Source organism: Parasteatoda tepidariorum, chromosome 11 (genome assembly GCF_982258835.1).
Source record: "Parasteatoda tepidariorum strain Cologne lab strain chromosome 11, Ptep-v5.0, whole genome shotgun sequence".
Lineage (NCBI taxonomy): Eukaryota > Metazoa > Arthropoda > Arachnida > Araneae > Theridiidae > Parasteatoda > Parasteatoda tepidariorum.
Genome location: NC_141765.1, coordinates 39,559,517 through 39,581,264, shown reverse-complemented (window position 1 = coordinate 39,581,264; position 21,748 = coordinate 39,559,517). Strand labels below are relative to the sequence as shown.

The 21,748-nt window shown below is 27.3% G+C and overlaps 1 protein-coding gene across 3 annotated transcripts in view; it reads right to left on the bottom strand.

The window, feature by feature from the left end:
• Window positions 1–21,748, bottom strand: part of Epg5 (ectopic P-granules autophagy protein 5) — a 175,310-nt gene that overhangs the window by 115,946 nt on the left and 37,616 nt on the right. For all 3 annotated transcript variants that reach the window (XM_087155460.1, XM_087155461.1, XM_087155462.1), the window contains 5 exons: window positions 15,447–15,575; window positions 13,481–13,626; window positions 9,503–9,651; window positions 5,536–5,676; window positions 3,049–3,213 (listed from right to left, as the gene is read on the bottom strand). In XM_087155460.1, the coding sequence (XP_087011586.1) occupies window positions 3,049–3,213; window positions 5,536–5,676; window positions 9,503–9,651; window positions 13,481–13,626; window positions 15,447–15,575 (730 nt within the window). The remainder of the gene's footprint in view (window positions 1–3,048; window positions 3,214–5,535; window positions 5,677–9,502; window positions 9,652–13,480; window positions 13,627–15,446; window positions 15,576–21,748) is intronic.

The following is a 21,748-nucleotide window of genomic DNA, read 5'->3' as shown; positions in this document are numbered from 1 at the left end:
GAGTGTTGTAAAAGTTTCTGTAAAAATTTAAAAAAATATTCTGCACGAATTTCACCTGACAAAAAAAAAACTAGTTGCACGTATTTTCAACCTTTAAAAGCTATTGTAGATGCTAAAGGAAACTCCACTAAATGTTAATTTAACGAAAAATTAGATTACTAATAGACTGAGTTTTTTCTTTAAAAGTATATGATGACTTTTGTGGGATAAAGTTCTTGTCATTTTTTGATGATTGATTCCTTAAAAATAAACTTTTCCTTTGTTTTTAAAATATTTCATATTGTCATTTAAAATATTTCAGTTTTGTTAAGATTAGAACACATCTTTTATCATTAAATATACATTCTGAAACATTCATTTTAATTAATGGATAGTCTTATTTCATTGAAAGTCATATGTGTATCAACACTTTTGTGAATCACTGTAATTACAATTCAATATAAAGCTGTACTGTATACTGCAATATACTGTATTTCATCTTACCAGTGCTTTTTATAAAATTCACTGATCATATTTTCCTTAAACCAATATCTCAAGTCAAATTTTTAAATAATGGTATTGTGAAATAGTATTTTTATTTTAAGAGACTCAGTATAAAAAAATTAATGTCAGAAATGTAAAATTGTCTAATTTTTAGTTCCATACTCTATAGAAGAAAAAAAATAGATAAAATTCCTTAAAATTTATACTTTTTTGATTTTTTTTCTTATTTGAAATTAAAACATTTAAAGAATTCCAATCTAAACACACAGTTTTTCAGTTTAGCATAGTTAATTGTTTTTGTTTGAACAACTGGAATCTTGAACAGTGCAGAACTAAAACACTAAGTTTCGTTTTCCTTCTCCTGACTAAACACATATGAATAAAAAAAAATTATTTCATGTATATATATAATTTAATATGTTTCCTATATATTCCTTAGTCATTGTCAGCTTTTTTAGGTAAAAAGAGGAATAGTTTTGAAATATCATCTCTAGAATGCAAGCAACATTTACGAACTTTCGATATTGTGACAACTATACAATTCGAATTTTGAATCAAAAAACTAATATTTACCAACAAAACCGTAAAATGTGATATTAATATATAGTTAGTTCTAAAGAAAACATTTTTCAAAATAAAAATATACTATAAAAGGTTAAAATGAAACAGAAAAAATTAGCATTAATGCAAGAATTGTAACAATTTGTCGAAAAACAATTTGTCGACAAGAATTAAAACAATTTGTGTGCGTGATAGGTTGGTTTGCTGAGAAAAAATAATTTACAGATTTCTTTGAATAGGAGTTGAAAAGCTTTCAGAAAAAGAGAGCAATATAAAATCTATTATTATTAAATTATAACCAACTAATTTTTAGAGAATTTAATAAAGTTAAAAATACAAAAACATGTTGTCAAAATAGAAAAAAATTACCACTCTCAATTGCGAAGAAACTTGAATCATTGTGTGAACACGGGCAGAATTTAAAAACCGAATCCTAACCCCGTCTCCCACATCCACCATAATCTTTGCCTTTCCTAAATTGTACAGTCTGCATAGAGATCAAAGGTTTCTACATTTGCATGGGAGAATTTTATGTTGTATTCTAGTTTAACAGGGTTATAATGGAGCAAATTTTGACGAAAGCAAAGTAAGTTGATGATATTTTAACTGTTTGGAGATACATTTCCGTCTAAAAAATGTGGGTATAATGGATGAAACAATTTAAATTGAGAAAATTATTAGCAAATAATTTAAATTAGTGAATAAAAAAATATATAAGAAAAAATTTCCAGCTTTTCTTTAAAATTTCTAGGTTTTCCAGGTTTTTATCCATATTTCCCTGATTTTTCCAGGTTTTTTCCAGTATAAAAAAAATTTCCTGATAATTCCAGGTTTTCAAGGTTTTCCAGGTGGGTGGCCACCCTGAATTATTAACAAGCTACAAAACATTAAAATACACATTTTTAGTTTTAAAATAATATACAAAATGTTAAGTTTACTAAAGTTAGAAATTTTAACACTTCCGTTTACTATTTGTGGAATTGCTTTGCAGTTAAAAATTTAACAAGAATATTTTTTAATAATAAACTGATTTTTTCACATGCAAAAATTAGATTTTTCCATACCCAAAAGTATATAATTATATAAATTTTAGTATTTAATTAAAATTTTTTGAATTTACTATAACTTAGTAGTGTACCTTAGCTATTCTCTTTACAAGAGCCAATAAATATTATCCTAAATAAATTAAAATGGCTTTTCAGGCAGTGCTCTTCTTTTTTGATAAATAGAATTTGTTACTGAGAATTTCTAGTGGTAATTTAGGATGAGTTGTAGCTGAATGCCTATCATTTTCTGAAACAAACTTAATGCTAATTTTTTTTAAGTGGACTGTGACCTAAGAAGGTGGGAATAAAACCTGTATCGACAGCTATATAATTAGACAATTAGTATTAAGTTCATTTAGGAAAATTAATGGATTTAACTGCTAAAACTTTGTGCACTATTTAACAGTTATCATTATCATAAGCCCAAAAGATTACAGAAATAACATTGCCTGAAAAAGCTCCATCAGCTTCATTGGTATGAAAATAAAATAGTTTATTTTATAATATAAGGATAGATTTAAGAAAGATAATAAAAGTATTAATTTTTAAATCTAAAAATAATCATGATTGACATTGTTACCAAGAAACACGGATAAAATTAGGTTTCAAATGCTGTATTGTTAACATTACACATTAATATTACTTTTTTACTATTTTCAAACAGCTATTTGTATTAATAAGTTAAGAAAGTGATAATAATTGAATTTTTAAATTGAGTGCTTTTTTAAATGACCTTAAAATATTTTTCTATTAAAAAAAATAATAGACCATCTATTTATTATTTCAAATTAGAAATTTTACACTTTATAATCAAAGATATATTTAAAAAATGTATTTGTGTTAAAGTAATAGTTTTAAGATAAACTTTATTTATAATAAACAATTTTTGTTCAAATAATTTATTAATTTAGTACATTAAATAATATATAATATACAATTAAAAAAAATTTCCAACAACCTGAGGAGAGAATTTCCAGTTCATTTTTTCAAGTAAAATTCGTGCAATATGGTTTTTTGCCATCGATAGATTATAGGACAACAGCCATTGAGAAATATTAACAATATCTTTTGGTGTTGGAATCCACTGCTCCAAGGAAATTTTTTCCAAAACATAAGTAGCATGCTGAAATGTTTTTAAATTAATACATGTATTCATCTAGTACCAAAATTTACATACAAGATATAAACTCATGTATAAAAGTCAGATTGTTCAAGTTATTTAAATATTTATTTCTACTTGAAGTTAAAGCAATATTTTATTATTTAACCAGAACATATTTAATAGCATTAAAATTCAGATTGTTTTATAATCTGCAAAAACATTTATTTATTTTTCTATTTTTGCAATAATTATTAAAACAAATTTCAATGCTTTACAAATTAAAGCTTTTTATAACTCTAAGTTAATAGCAGAACAAGCTGCCATATTTGTAGTCCCTGTCACAAAATAAATTGACATTTAATAAATTGAATTTTAAAAATATATTAGGTAGAAAAATATGAAACAATTATATATATATATATATATATATATATATATATATATATATATATATATATATATATATATATATATATATATAATAAATAAATACAAGAAAACACTAAGAAAGTTAAGGACCCTGAGGAATTAATCTTACTTCGTAATCATGATGATAATATTAATTTCAATTTTTTGGATTTGGGTATTATGAAAGTTGAAAATATCTGCTTTGTTGATTTATACGATAAAAGAAATGATTTTAGTTTTAATATTAATAAACTAGTTACTTGGAATTCTAATGTTTCTAGGAGCATCTATTTAAATACCACTTTTAATGAAATGAACAGAATTAAAAGAATATGTAGTAATATTTATTTATCCAAAATACAAATCGATAAACTCTTTCAAAATCTGATAAAAAACAATGGATACCCAACTAATGTAATAAAATTTTATATAAAATCATTGAATTAATCGTATATTTTGGTGGATATATTTTCTAAACATTTTTTTTGTTAATTTTTATGATTTTCCCATGTGCAAATCCATTTCAGGCCAAAATTCATTGCCAAAATTATTTACTAAATAATTTCTTTGTTAATTTATGTAATTTTTCCATGTGCAAATCCATTTCGGGCAAATCCGTGGCTATAATTATGTACTAAAAATTTTTTCTTTGTCAATCTTTCCATGTGCAAATCCAATTTGGGCAAATCCGTGGTTAGAATTATTTACTAAAAATTCCTTTGCTAAATAATTTCCCTTGTTAATCTATACAGTTTTTCCATGTGCAAATCCATTTCGGGCAAATCCGTGGATAAATTGTTTGCTAAAAATTTCTTTATTAATTTATACAATTCCATGTGCAAATCCGTGGTTAAAATTATCTGCTAAAATTTTTTCTTTGTTAATTTTTCCATGTGCAAATTCATTTCGGGCAAATCCGTGTTAAAAATTATCTATTAAAATTTTTTCTTTGATAATTTAAATAATTTTTCTATGTACTAATCCATATCGTGCAAATCCGCGGCTAAAATTATTTACAAAGCAGGCAATTTATGTTTCTCTTTTCTATTTTATATTTTTTCTTAAATAAACATCTATCTTCTAAAACTATTTATGATCAATTTTTAAAATTATCCAGTATAATATTACCTTGTGTACATCCATATCGGGCCCATCCTTGGTAACTAACAAATCAAAACTCAGAATAACAAATCACTTCAGCAGTGCAGTAAGAACGACACTTTAGAACCCTTTTGTTACACTCAATTTGCGCTTTAGTTTTCATCTTTTGTTTTCATATTTTGTAATCTGGCAATCTTTCTGCGAAAACATTTTTAAATCATTCTTGAAAAATAACTGTCCATGTAAGTTGTTATGATTTTGCTACTCGCTTTATAGTCCCCCCTTTTTAATGTTTTTTATTTTTATTTTATTTTTTATTTTTATTTTATTTTATTATCTGTTTTTACATGTTATATTTACTTTTTATGATCTATTTTTATGTAGTTATTTTACAAAAAAATTTTTTTGAGTGCTCCTCACACTATTGTATTAATATATTTTGCTTTGGCTTTATTGATACAATATCAGAAAGCACTCTGTTTTGCGGATATAATCGTGTGGGCTGAAGAAAAGATTATATCTTTTTTTTCCGGTTTTTTAATTAACATTTCACTTTTTTTTTTTTTTTTTTTTTTTTTTTTTTTAAATAAAATATTGTTTGTTGTTTTTTTTCATATGTCTATAATTTTTCTTTGTTTTATTCTTCATTTTGAACTTTTATATATATATATTAATAATATTAGATTTTAGTTTGTAACATTAAATTCTATCCAAAAAGTCTCAATTTCTATATTTTCATAAGATTCAAACAGTTCATAAAAATTTGAATAATTTTTTTTAAAAGCAATACTAAATTAACTCAATGCAGTTGTTTAAAATCTAAAGATAAAATACCTTAATAATTTTCTCTCCATCAGTTTGGTTTACTTCTTTTAAAAAAGTAGACATAAGATAAGGGTGCTTGCCAATAATAGATCTGAATATTATAACACTATCCTTCAGCAAATGATGGAGACTATCCTCAACAAAAGTAATCTAATGTAAAGTAAATGTTTATATATTTAATTACAATAATTCGGAAATACATCAATATATATTTAAACTATTGCAGAAACTTTGAACTACTAAAAGTATTTTATCAAAAAGCCTTTAAAAATGAAGTGAAGAAAAGAAAAGAGAAATTATACAAATAAAAGAGCATTTGATTTCATTAAATACTATAAAGCAAAGTAAAAAAAATTTAGCATAGTTAAAATATATCTCCCCGTACAGTAATTTTTCATAAAATATGGCTCTCTTTTTAAGAAACTAAACATGATATGAATAATGTATACTAGTTCAAAATGATAAAGTGTATAAAAACAGGAATAGTAACACAGTAGAGCTGCAATGGCTCAGGGGATAGAGCATTCCCCTTCCATTGAGGTGAACCGGGCTCGAATCCAGCAATGGCTGGTCAATCCGAATCCGGCTTGCACCGAACACAGTGCTGACGTAAAATATCTTCAGTGGTAGAAGGATCATAGTCCATTCTCCATCAAGCTAATCGTGGGAGGTTCTTATGGTCTATCTCTCCATATAACGCAAATGCAGGTTAGTTCCATCAAAAAGTCCTTCATGAAAGCAAATTTCACCTAATGCTTGATCCAGGAGTTCCATTGTCTTCTGGATTGGATTCAAAATTACAAGGCTATGAAGTTGAACATTAGAAGTCATAAACCCAAAAATTGTGTCGGCTGTTCAGCGCCGGTAACAAAACAATAAAAAAAAATAGTAGCACAGTAAAGCAAATAAAAGTGCATTAATAATAATCCTAGTTGATTCCAGAATCCTAAATACATAGTAGAGTCAAAAAGTTCCCAGAATAGGTCAATTACAAATTATCTAAAATTAAACAATAATTTTATTTTATTAGACTTCAAAGTACTTTCTTCATGCATCTACACACTTCTTTCAGCCTTCGTATAACTGTTTAAAACACTCCTAGAATCCCTTTTTTGAGAGGTCCTTGAGCTGCTTCATTGCATTTTTGATTACTTCATCTGAACCCACAAACCGGTGGCCCTACAATTTCATTTTCTGTCATTGAAACAGGTACAAATCTGTTGGTGCTAGGTCAAGAGAATAAGGAGAGTGTCTCTAGAGTGGCTATACTCTGTTTGGAAAGTACTTTATTACAATCAAAGCGCATTGTGGGGGAGCATTGACACATAAAAGAAATCAATCATTTGTAGCCCACTTTTCAGGTTGTTTTCATCTGATTGTATCTCATAGTCCTTTAAGGATTGCTAAGTAAAGTTCTTTATTGATAGTTTAGCCTTTAAAATAAACTTGTAGAGAATGACCCCCTTGTAATAAAAAAACTTTCCCTCAGTTTTTGTCCAAACAAAACTTTACTTTCCTTTGTGATGCTTTCCATTCACATGACTGACGGTTTGTCAAAAGGTCATAGAGAAAACACCCTGTCTCATCACCTGTTATTATTTTCTTTAAGAAGCTGTCCGCTTCATCAGCCATGTAAACAAATCCTAACACATGTTCACTCCTACTTTGTTTTGTTCAGGTGATAAAATTTTTTGAACCATATGCAATTCAAATCATCATGAAGAATGCTGTGAACATTCCCATGTGAAATTCCAAGTTCAGAGACAATAGCATCAATAGACAATCACTTATCCATATGCAAGATTTTTCGAATGCGCTCAACATTTTTATCTGCGGTAGAATAAGAGGAACACCCAGTCCGAAGATTATCTTAGATGGTTATGGCACTTTCACGAAAACGCTAATGCCACTCATACACAGCCATTTTTTCTTTCTTTTGTGACATCGTTTTTGTATGCTTTCTGCAGCATTTCGAGCGTCTCAGAAGGAGATTTCCCTGGTAAAAAGCAGAATTTAATGTATGCTCTAAAGGTGACAATTCAAAGTTCGACAAATTAAAAATTTGCTCAGTCAGAAATGACCTGCAGCAAATGACAATAGTACTAGAAATGAATTCTAGATGGCTGTTTTTTTTTTATTAGTCCTGCCAACCTCTAAAAAATATTTCCCTTCCAAAGAATACCTGAGTGAATGTAGGTGAGCATTCTGGGAATTTATTGACTCCACCTTGTGAACATTGTTGAAAAACATTTATGGCTTGAGAGTTTATTTCAAAAATGACTAGAGTCAAGTTTTTACTCATAAATCAGGAACAAAATACACTATTCAAAATAAAAGGAAATAAAAGAGCAAATAAATAAAAACAAATTCACTTTAATCTTATTTCTTGATTTTACATTAACAGTTGTAAAATTTATTTAAAAAAAAAAACTCAGGGTTGTTATTGGTTAAGCTAAATGTTAAATTGTCAATGATGATAAAAAGCAATAAAATAGACTCATTCATTTTAGCTTTGTCTTGAATTTGTATAAACATACGTATCCAACACTGATTGTCTTCATCAGTACAAATTGTCAAATGGGTGAAGGTGAAGTAAATTTCTACTTTATGAAAGGTAGCAGAAATACTTAAACAATAAAATTGTCCAAGGATATTCAATACAAAGGATTAATAGATTTGTATCATGAAGCCTATTTTTGTAAAGCATTTTATCAACAATCTATTTTTCTGAATACCACACAAGTTAAATTTTAGTGAAAAGTACAATTTTATATAAATTTTTTTTTTAATATGACATTAAATAATAATGTTAACTATTCAACAACAACAAAAAATTGGTTTTAGATCTAAAGAAGACATAGTGATGGGACGTATAATTTTATTTTAATATTTTCTAAAATCTGAAAAATTTAATGATAAATTACAATGAAAAATATGATATATTATAGAGATAATTCATTATAGGTACATTAAGTTACTTATTCGTTAATGTATCATTCATTAATTAGAAATTCAAAAATTTTAATTTTCGAATAGAAATTTTCTTTTCTTTATTATTTTCATTATTAATAAATAAGCACATATTTGGCAGTAAGAGTTTATAATGGTGCTAATAAACTAAAATAAAACTGTATCAGTTTCTGAATTATAGCAAAAAATCTTTTTCCAAGAAAATCTTTTTTTGGAATTTAATTTTATCTTCCTCTTTATATGCTCTTCTTTTGAAATTCATGAAGCATCTTACACTAAAAAGATCTCAACAATCCCTCAGAAGTCACTGGTAATATTAACAAGAGAATTGCATATTCTAGCTGTTAAAGTTAGCACACCGGCTTTAATCATATTTTAATTGCTCAACAAGTTTTAATTTTGCACTTCAAATAGCTGAAAAGAAAGAGACAGGAACATTGAGGGAAAAAACATTTAAATAAACTCAATTTAGCTCAAGTTGTTGATATTTAATTTATATAAACAGATACATATCCAACATTATTTACATTACTACTTTATTGAAGGAGCGTCTAAAAATGGTACTATATATGTTTCGCTTAAAAAAATATAATTTATTTAAAAGGAAGATATAATGTAATATTTGGTTGAAGTAATATAAAAATCATAATAATTCTCTTCTGATTATAATTAATTCATATTTTAAAAAAAAGGAAGAATACTTAACTTTAAAAACAAGCATTTTGAAAGCAATATTAGGTACAAACACATAGTTTCATCATTGGCTTTTTAAGCAATTATTCTCCATTTGGAGATCCTTTAAACATTTAAGATTGTAAACTTGAGGGGAAGTATAGCTTTATGTACGTAAAAAATTTAATAAGTGATATACAAACATCAAACATGAGCCACTAATGATGGAATCAGTAAAAAATTATAATTAAAATTTATAACTAAATTTATTTTTGTGAATCACTGAACAATAAAACATTTAATTTAACGAAAGAATTAATTGCATAAATCTTACTTGAAACAACTCATGCACAATAAACTCAAGAAGATCTTCATTAGGATTTCCAGATATAACTATGGATTCATAAACATGAAGGAAAAATGCTTGATCACTACTTTCAACTTTTTTTAATTCTTCTATCAACACAGAAGTAGGAGAATAATCTGAAATAATAGAAATATTATGAAACTTTAATGGAAATGAGTATACCAATCAAAAAAAAATTTTTATACAATTGAAAAGCTGTTTTCTTAATTTTCTTTATTTTTAAAATAACTCCAAATCTGTTATTAATGACATAGAATTTTTGATGGCTTAGCATCGTAACCATCGGTTTTAAGCCTCTCATGGTTAAAAGTAACTTCAATTAAATTCATTTAGTCAATTAATTCATTCATTAATAAATTTTTAACTAGGCAAAATGTTACAATTAATTTCAAAATAAGTTAGCTTTAATGAGTTTATTATTTTGGATATCTCTTGAATGAATTTAATGGAGCATTTGAAACAATTATATAGTGTTCCTTCTTTTTATTGTTTGAAACCAATGGAATTCTTAGGTATATACTTAATACTTATTTCTTTTTTTCCGAAATACAGCTACACTAGTTATTTCTCTCTCCCAAAACCTTTCCTTTACAGAAATAATTTAAATTATTAGTTTAAACGAACATCAATTTTTCTTTAATTCATAGAGATATGATCATTTTTGCTTTCTTTTTCAAAAAAGGAGAGAAATTTATTCCCTTTAAGGATTCTTTGTATGAAATTTATCAAAATTTTACTCAATTATTATAATGAACATAGCATAATGTGGACATAGGTTATAGCAGCTAAAAGTGTTCTTTGAAGTTTGCCGTAACAAGAGGCAAATGTATGTAATTGGAATGGGCAGTATTTACGTGCATACCAAATGTTCTTCCTTTCGACATTTTAAGTTTTTGTCGTGTGTGTGGATGGACAAAATATAATTGTCTTGTTTGAAATTCAACATTAAGTTAAGCGAGTTCCTCACAATGCATCTTAAAATTCTTTATCCTCTCCAACTTTAACTGATATATACAACACTTTTTTCACGCAATTCAGATTGGGCATACGCATTTGCTATTACAAAATATACCAAATTATTATGCAAGACAGAGGTAGTTTTTCTTTTATTGGACAGTTAATTTAGTTCAGTTTTTTAGATGCAGGTAGTTTTTTTTCCTTTTTTTTTAAAAAAAAAAGAAAGATTGAAGTATTTTTTTTTTTTGAATTGACATTCTCTGATAGCATATATTCATAAATTTTTTACTTTTAGTAATGACTTATTTCTGGGTATCTTTCATAAAAACTTAAAATAAAAAAAACTAGTTTAAAATTTGAATAAAATAATATTTTTCAATGATAAAAAGAGATGGGAATTATGTAAAATATTTCGTGTCTTAAGCATTTTCCCCCTTACTAATTTCAGTTCTTTATTAATAAATCACATAATTAATTTCAGTTGTTAATTTCATTAGAGATAATCAAGGATTTAATGTGCTTAGTTTAATATCAACAATATCAGTGTCTTAAAAATTGAAAAGCAGTTTTACAAAAAAAAAAAATATATATATATATAATAATACTAAGCATATCAGGACAGAATTTCTGGTAGCAGTATTCAAGGTCATATTTTCCAGCTGGGGAAAAATGAGACCTACTCTAAAAATAGATTTTGAGAAACACATTTGAGGGTTATGTTGTAACCATGCTAGTCCTAACATTAGTAAAATTCTCATTTCTCCAGTAAGTCTAGGGCAGAGGTTCCCAACCTTTTTTGAAGCTCATTACCCACTTTGCAGGTCAAAAAGTTTTCAATGCCTCCTCTATATTTCTTCAACAAAAGTTTATCAACCAAATTAAACACGCTTTTTAATTCTTTAAATTTTCTGATATGATGCACTTTTAACTGTATCATTATTTTATTGAAAATTCTTACTGATCAATGAATTTATATTTTAACTTTTATTTAGCTTTCACTAAAGTAGCCCCAATGAAAAAATTTAAAGTGTTTGCATAGAAATCAATTCACTGAACCACCTTTCAATTTAACTTAGCCAATCAACTAAATATTATCAATTTAAATATAAAACTACACATTTTTAATATATCTGGGAAAAGTAATGAACATAATTGGGTAAAACTGAGATCTTTCAATGTTTTAGGTACATGCATTACAAGGTCAAACATATTTAACAACCAATGAAATCCAAAGAAGAACGTGAAGAGTTTAAATGCCTTAAACCTCTTGATCTTTTTAAACATTTTGGTGAAATTGTACCCCCTGCTTATATGGAAGTTCAATAAAAATAATTTAAAATTCATACTTATATCACAGGAAACTTTAACATAATTAGAATACAATAGAATTCTGAAGTGGATACTGCAAAATAATAAGTTACGAATAGCTGGATTTGAAATCTAATAGCTAGATTTTAAAAAAAATCTAATTTATGCTATATTTTCAGAAAGAATTGATTTTTATTGCAACATGTTAAAATTTAGTGCAATTTGTATTAATAAGAGTTTTATTTCAATTTAATATGAGTTGTAACTGTCTAATTTATATGAATCGTCTATTGAATCAATGCAAATATATATACGCTTAATTTTATACGTTGAATATTATTCAGTTATGGAAATTTTTACCTATTAATAAATATGATCATGATGATATTTCTACAAAGTTTTTAAAGAAATACAATGAAATCTGAAGTCTATGAAACATGAAGATATAGGCAGTGGGCTTTAGAATTTAAAACTTTTAATAAGCCACAATATCTTTAATCAGCTAAAAGTTAAATTTAATTTTAGAAACCACATACAGAGTGTGGAATTAAAATTTAGCAATGACGTGCTGAGGTGCATACACAATGAACACAGAGCTAGTTATAGATTTTATGAAAAACTTACTACTAAGATTTTTTTAACAGTTGCATCATAAATATAGGAGTTTTTTTCCATCCAAAGTAAAGTTAATAAAGATGAACAGTTTATAATTGAAAACAGTAGTATATTTTTTTCTCACAAAATCTTGCTATATACGGAATGGTTTTGTTGCAAGTTTTCCTATTGTCTTGTTTTTAGGTCTGTTTCAAATGCTTCAAAAGGGAGAGCTTTTGGATGAAATGCTTTTGATTCTTGTATTCAATTCAAAAATGTTTATGACTCTGCTTTGTAGAGCAAAAGCCAGTAGTGGCACTATTAATTGTTTATGCAATTTCAACGTAATTGTTCGAGTAACACAACTTTTGGCGTTCAAATCATTTGAATACAAGTAACATAAAATTAACATAAACTTAAAATATTTAAGAAAAATAAAAATGCAAGTTCAATGGCACACAAACAACAGGTCCATAACAGGAGAATGCCCTAGTAATGTAAGATGACATTTCCGGTCATGGTTTCCTAGGTAATTCTTAATCTTTATGATGTGCTCTACTTCCCTTGTTGTAATATTTACGGGACATCCTATGTATGTATGTATGTATGTATGTATGTATGTATGTATATGTATATATATATATATATATATATATATATATATATATTTATATATATATATATATATATATTAGGTTACAACCAGTGTAAAATACTAAAAATCAAATAATAATGGCATTAAATAGAGTTTAAAAAGAATCACCAATGTAGTTTGTCAAAATTGTCTTAAAAATGTATAATAATAGAAGTGTACTGGAATTTTTTAATGTATTATTTTGTGCTCCCCAGGTAAGTATGGTTTGCAGACATTAATTGATATTTAAATAGAAGAAATGGATTAAGGAACAAGATACTCTGCCCACGTTCTCTTAAATTAAAATTAGCATAAATGCTCACAGGTTAATAATAATTTGCATAATGTTTTAAAATATTTAATGTAACTAGAAACTGAATTTTAAAAATGAGGTCGATGAAAATAAAGAAAATTTAATTTGAGAAATATTAAAATTAAGAAAATTAAACAACCTAAAAGTTTAGCATCCACATCTCTTTCATCATATATGTTTTCTGGAGTAGTGCTTGGTGAATGAAAAATCCAAACAATTTGCCACAGGTTTTTTGGTGATACATTTTCAAAAGGAAATGCAGATAAAAACTTCCATAATTTTATTCTAAAAAACAGAAATTTAAAATTAAAAATTCATCTTTTCAAATTTTTGAATGAAATGGCTACATATACAGTAAGAATTATAATACAGTAGAGAACCAATTATCCGGGATGCTCGGGACCATCGCTCTCCCGGATGTCTGAATTTCTCGGTTTTCTGGATTGACCAAAAAGTGTCGTTAATCGATGTTTTATCGATCCCGAATTACAAGGAAAAAGTTTAATGCATAAAGTAAGAGAAAAAAGAAAGGTACTCCTAACTTTTAAAAAAAAATGGTAGAAAAATAACATTTAAAAGAATAAAAAAAATTTGCAAGTTTAGAAAAGGAAAACAAGTTTAAAAAATACAAAATTCTCGTATTTATTTTTTAAAAATAATTACAATTCCTAAATTAACTAATATAAACAAAACCAATGGTTAAATAACGCAATATATTTCATACCTAATTATACGGGGAAACAATAAAATAAAAGGAAAACTAGTTAACTAAATAAAAACACTTGAAAATTATCGAACCAAAACGATAGTTAAAAAAGGCACTAGCATAAATATTAAAACCCGGAACAAGGCAAGATCAACGGAATTTTAAAAAAAAACCTAATGATAAAATTTATGAATAAAAAGAATTAATTAAGTGCGAAATTTATCGTGAAAAGAAAAAAATATCAAACGTAGTGGAATCAGAAAAACAAAACTGCAATCTGCTTCATAAAATAATCCTATGTTTAAATTAATAAACAATTCTCCTTCTATTTTTTTTGTTGATAAAAACACGATATTTAATTACAGCAGATGTGATTCCACATCAATAAAAACTTGCAAATGATACCGCGCTTCCAAAGAATGAAAATTTATTCAGAAGAAAAAGAATTTATTTTTATTAATCGATGTCAAACAGATAAATATATTTTTCTCTTTCATCTTCTGTTCACTGATATGCATGCAATGTATTTTCCCCACCCCCTCGTAAATCAAACAGAAAATGAAATCAGCATGCCACACCCTTGAGCTTGATTGACGGCTTAAAGGAGAAAATAAAACATTCCTCCCTTCCCTGCCTTCAAGGTCACGGAGGAAATTAAGTTTCTCTGGATAAACGGGGAAAAAAATTCTCCCCTTCCTTACATTTTCCTCTACTCAAATTCAAGGATGAGTTCAATTTCCGTTTTTTTTCATAATCGTTCTAGTCTAAAATGGGGGGATAACCGATGAAAATTTTTCCCGGTTATCTGGATACCGGATAAATGGTTCTCTACTGTACATGTTATATTAATAACCATATGAGAAATATGTAACATATGCTAAGAAATTATACAATAGTAAAAGGCAATTACACTAATTCTACGACCTAACAAAGCTGATAGAAATGTTTCGATTGAATAAAATATTCCATAAACTTTCTACTTGAAAAGTTGACTTTTTATTTCAGGTTTAAATTACTAGATTTAATATAAAACAATAAATTCAATATGCAATTGAATTAAACTTCAAGATATACAAAAAATTTAGTGCACTAATTTTTGATTATAAATTGCATTGTTAATTAATATTTAAATGGAATAAGTAAGACGAATTTAGTTTTGGCTTAATATTTTTATTTTAAGAAAAAAAGTTGAATTTTGTAACACTAATAAACTTATTATTATTTTTTTAAGTTAATACAAAGACACCTACCATATTAAATTTAATAAAGTGGCAGTTTTGATAAAAAAAAAATGTAAAAATGTATGTCCCACTTACCAATTTACCTCTTAACTTAAACACTAACATTGAATAAAGGCCTTCATCATAGTATAAGAATCAAAATTTTAAATGTAACTTACTTGCGAAAATTAAATATCTTGAAAACAGCAGAGAAAAAAAATTTATCAAAGACTGCCTGCAAATCTGTTGAAACTGTATCTAACGTACGACAATATGTCCAATGGTCTGAAATATAACATACAATGTGCCTGGAAAGAAAAAAATATCAATCACTATCTATAATTAGTCCAAGTGTTTATTTTCAATCATGTTTACATCAACTAAATTAAGAGTAGAAATCCTTACTTATACTGTAATCAAGGCATAAATAAATTGTCTCAAATTTGAGTGCTTCAAATAAGGAAAAAGTTACTAATTTTTCATGCCAACTATAGTTTCATTCACTATAAATTTTGAAGTTAAATATTGACAGATGGAAACTAATCAGTTTCACATCTATAGTCTTTTGCAATCTAAAATGGTATAAAAAATTGGAAATTAAAGAATGCTTTAAAATATATCACATATTAAAAGGTAGAAAAGAGTTTATATTCATGGCTGTTTTATTGTATCAGCTAAGTGAACTAATGGCAAAGTGATTGGTCTGCAAAAATGCTGGCTAGAAAAGTGAAGTTAATTGACTCCTTAACCCATCCTATTCAAGGCTGCACACAGATCTCGGAGATCGCAAGCAAAGATGTTATGAAAACTCTGTATCATTCTCTATGCAAAATTAAATTCGACTTTTTCTTGATATTAGCTTTCAAACTTTTTGGAAATTCAAATAACATATTATTTCCTTTCAAAAACAGTTTTAAAAATTTATTTTAAAATTTTCCGTTTTAAATTTTATTATTAAAAAAGAATCTAACGCATATATCGGCACTTTTTTAGCTACATATTGTTTGATAACAATAATAATAATAATAATATATATATATATATATATATATATATATATATATATATATATATATATATATATATATATATATATATATATATATATATATATATATATATATACAATGGAAAGTCCCACATCTGGAATCGTTGAGACTTAGACAAGTCCGGAAATAGATTTTTCTGGATAATAGGTCTTTAAGGTAAACTAACATAAAAACAACCTTATTCAATAAAAAATAACAAATGGAAGATAATTAAAATCAATTTCAATCAACAACGTATATATTACACGTAGTTTGTCAATTGCTATTTTAGCAACTATTGTTATTGTATTGTTTTTAAAATCTTGATATTTTAATATGCCATTACAACATACTGCAAATTACGAATCACACACTTCAGTTAGTAATAATTTTTCCGACGATTCCACAGTGAATCTGTATGCTCTAATACATTATTTCGTTCAGAAATTTTTGAGTTGCACATTTTGCACTCGATTATTAATGATATATCCACAATCCCGTGTGGATTTACAATTACATTTTGGTCAATTATAGCTACAGATTTTCATTGCTTTTTAATGTTACATTATTATACACGAGAAATTTCGAATTGCACACCTTATTTATTTATTTATTTGATTCACTCAACTAGGGGCGATTTTTGCTATCCACCTGGTTTTGTTATATGCATTTTCAACAGCTTGAAATTTCCACATTTTTGATTTAATATAATATATAATCCTATTATGATGTGTGAATTCTGATTCCCGCTTTTGAAAAATCACTTTAAGGCACACTATAGTCATGACAATTTCCTCAAATCTGCAATCTTTTCAAAATGTGAAATTTTTGCACACTCTGAAATTGAGCGTGTGATTCTAGGCAGTAATAATTCATCCTTTCATGTGAAGAAAAATACATGATTTTTTTGTGATGAAGTGAAATGCCAAATTTTGTTTTCGTGATATCCTATTTTTTCATATTATGGCGGAAATCGAATTAAATCAAACAAAAGTTGGAAAATGGGAGAAAAACATTAGGCGGAGAACTCTCATATCTGCATAATTTTTTAACAGGTCGGAAGTAAAACAAAAAAAATTATTTCAAAAAAGGGAATAGTTTTGTTTAGTTTGATTGTTGGGCGATTCTTTCGTTACGTGTGTTACTTTTACACGACATATTTCAACTTTAACACTTATTATAATAAACTTGTTAGATATTTTTTATGTTTTTCTTAATTTGTTGTTAAATCTATATGTGTTGTAAGTTTACAAAACGAAGATTGAATTCGCAAATTAATTTGATGTTGAAAAAAAAAAATTCTGAAATTTTGTTACGTGTGTTACCCTTTATAATGCTAGATATTTGAAACTTTGAATATATTCATTTAATTCTGTGAAGTATAAAGGCAAAAAATTAAGATATTTTCCTTTATAGAGAGATACAATATCGAAGCTGTGTTTAGTGATTTTTAAAAATTTCTTGCAACAGTAAAAACTTCTTTATTTTGGTGAAATTGGTGCGTTACGTGTGTTAACTGAACGTTACGTATGTTACCCTCTGTGAATATTTCAACTGAGAAGTCATAAATGTTGCACTAAAACATTTATTTATTTTAATTTAGCAGAAGAAAAACAATTTATTCTAGCAAATAAAATAGTTAATGGTCTGGAAAGATGGTTGTAGCCCTTCTTTATACTGGTTTAGAGAGTAAAACATAGCAAATCTTAGGCACATCTATTCCTTCAAAATCATTTCTGTTTGGAAACAAAAATATGCATATTTTCCAATTATTTTATGCAAATATTGCATTTTAAGTTTAGAAGCATGTGCATTTGCGTCAATAATGTTCCCGAGATAGAGCATATGTCGTTTTAATTTCAGTTATAGGTACACTTCTGATCAGGAGGGAACAGAAATTGACTTACTGACTATTTGTGTGCCACAATGTGCATCTATGCATCTTATTCAAGTATCTAACGATACTTATGCATAGATTTTATGCTTTGTATTACCGTTGCCATGTATTGATCTTTTCAATTAATATCTTTATTTCCTTTTGGCTAATATATAATACTGTTGTATTAGGCATGAGTTGATTGATTAGCTTTGCAAACAACACTGGATAGCAAATAAATTTTTTTGCATAACAACACAATGATATAAATAACTTTGCTTTTTGCTTCGCTTTCAAGATTTTGTAATACACACCTATCCCATAGAAGGAACTTCTGCATGTGATATCGTAAAATATTTCCAAATTAATTTCTTTTTCTATATTTTGATTGACAAAATATGAAATAATTCAACCATATATTTATTTTTAAATTCTTAACTTGACTTATTACTATAGAAGGTTTCTGTTAGCTCATCTTCTGAAGTAGAATCGTTTTTAAACAGTCTTAAAATAAAAGTGTAGACATTGTTTCACCTTTGTCTTTGCCTTAGGAAAATATTGTAAAGGACTCTATTTTAAACTCTTTAGGAGAGTATCGTCTAAGACAACAGCTGCTGTGAATAACGGAACTGTGGCTGGATAGCATAATGCTGATTGAAATTCGTTTTGATATTCAAAAGAATATGTCTCTGCAAAGTCAACTTGAATTTCCCTGGTTTTAATGCTAGATATGTTTGTTTGGAAAGTATCACCTCGGATTCTTTTAACTCTTACGTATTATTGAAAGTTAGTTCAATTTTCAAGAGTTATTTCAAAACATTCTTCTTGCACATTTGCCATTATATATTTTTTATTGTGAGCTATTGTCATCTTTTTCTCATCGTTACCAAACTACAATAAATTATGGTTAGAAACCTGTAACAAGCAATGAGAAATAAGTATCAGAAGCCCCCTTCTAACAATTAGATCCAAAATTTCTTTTACTTTATATACATAAATACTTCTACCATCACCATGTATTGTCATAAACTTAATTTTAGCCTTCCAATTAAAGAATAAAAATTTCATGATATTTGTTTTGATTCTAAGTTTTACAGTAGCAATACATTTTTTAGTCATAAAGCACTAAATATGGAAAATTAAACAATGTTTAGGATGCAACTGACAAAAATCAGTATAAGCCTCTCTTAGAAACATTGTTAGATAGTTCTTTCGTTTTATTGCCTGTTTCTCCCCGTAATAATCCAGAGAACCAGCTCTTGTTTCAATACAAGCATAGTATAAACAATCTAACTTTTGAAGAAAATCCATTTATTAATAATTAAGTTCATCTGAAATACTTAGTGGTGAACCTTTTACATCATTATCAATCTGTTTTGAAAGTTCAAATCTAACTTTCATTATTTCCTTATTTTCTTTCCTTTGAAGTGCAGAATCTTATGCTCTTTTCTTTTTTTCTTCATCTTCTTATTCTTTTAAATCCAGATAAGGACACTATTTTAAGCTTATCCATTTTATAATAATCTAGCAAATGCAGTCGAAATATTCTACTTAAACATAAACGTATAACAAATAGAAGTTTGGGAAAACAATTTCCAAAAGTTTCAAAATTATCGTCTTATTATGCTGTTTGTTTATTAATGCTTATACCGACCTGATTTTACAAAAAACCACAATCTTACAATTCCGTATTTGGGGCATTGAAGTTGCGCGGCGGTTATAAAAAATGTCCGAACATGATTTAAATCTTTTATTGAAAATAAATAAATAATTAAAGTGTATAAGTACCTCTAACACACATAACAGTAACGCGCGTAACTTTTCGTTACGTGTGTTACCTTGAATAAAATTAATTATAAAATTTTAACTATTGGCAGTTTTAATTCGAGAATTTTTTCCGTTGCATATCTTGCCTTCTTAATTTATAAAACAAAAAATTTTTAAATTTTCTTTTTTACTAAAGTTTTTACAGAAAAAAATGCAAAATTATGTTACAGGTGTTACTGGGAAATTAGACTATCTTGATTAATCGACTTTCAAACAAGCAAAAAAATTCAGGCCAAATTAAAAAAATACATTAAACAATGATAAAAGAGTAAAATAGCTATATTTATTACTAAAAACTATTTTATTGCTCTTTAATATTTTAAGAACTCCATTAGAATATAACATAACAAAGAAGAGAACTCCTGTTAAAATTCATAGTGTTCCACCTTTTGTTAGAATTCACATAAATATTTTTTGTAATTCAAAAAACTATCTTAACTATTAAAAAATGTACATCTTCTAGATTCCGAAATTGTGTCATTTTTGATTTTACGATAATTTTGAAGATTTAGTCACTCAGGACCACTTTTCGTGGAATCGCCCTGTTACTAAGTGTCTGGAAAAGATACCTTTCTGGAAAATGAATGTCTGGATATGGAACTTGGTACTGCATGTAAGTATGTGTACAAATATACTGAGATGACAAAAGTCATGAAATAGCAATATACAAATATACAGTTGACAGTAGTATCACATACAAAATGTGTATATGGGTAGAACACTGGTAGGACTTACCCGTGTTTAAGATATCAATGTGAAAATTTTTCTGTGCAGTTATGACCATAAGATGAGAATTGACAGACTTTGAATATGGAATTGTAGTGGGAGCTAAATACATGGAACATTTCATTTCGGAAAGTGTGAGGGACTGCAACATTCCCAGATCTACTGTGTCAAAAGTGTGCCGAGAACACCTAATTTCAGGCATAATTTCACATCATGGATGAAGTAGTGGCTAACTGTGTGCACCTAATGACCGAGATCACCAACTAAGTGCAGAACTGTCAGATAAATAATATAGGGCCAATTAACAACAAGCATCAATGTGGTACGTGTCCATTAGAAGAGTGCAGCAAAATTTGGCTGTTATGGAATATGACAGAAGACTGACTCGAGTGTCTTTACTAACAGCACATCCAATGCTTCTCCTGGGCTCATGACCATAATGCTTGAACCCTAGACTGTAAAACCTTAGTTTGGTCAGAGAAGTCACGATTTCAACTGGTTAAAGCATATGGGAGAGTTTGACTGTGGAACGAACACCACAAAGCCATGGTTCCAAGTTGTCAACAAAGCATTGTGGGGGTGGCTTGCTGCACTTCATAGATCTAGAGGAGGTCCGACACAATATTAAGAGGTATCCCAAGGCTTTTGTCACCTCAGCATATGTTTATATATAGAGAGATTTAAAAGATAAGCTAAATCCATTAATTAGAAAGTACTTAATTTCATAAATACAGAGAAGTATCCCCTAAAAGGGGGTAACCATAAGTATCGATACAAAATAATCAAAAATGTGGTCGTCTAAGTTATTTTCGTGTTCCAAATAGTGTAGTTTTAACTATCAGATGACCTACATACATTTGCATAAAAATTTTGTGCCAAGCTTTGCTTTGTCTCTCACATTTATGTGAAGATAAACATTATAAACAATGCTTTAGAGCTTAAACATTCTCTTAAAGAGCAGAGTTTAATCAGTAGAATAGTAAAAAAAAAATTTAAATAGCTAAATCGGCTATTTCTTTTTCAG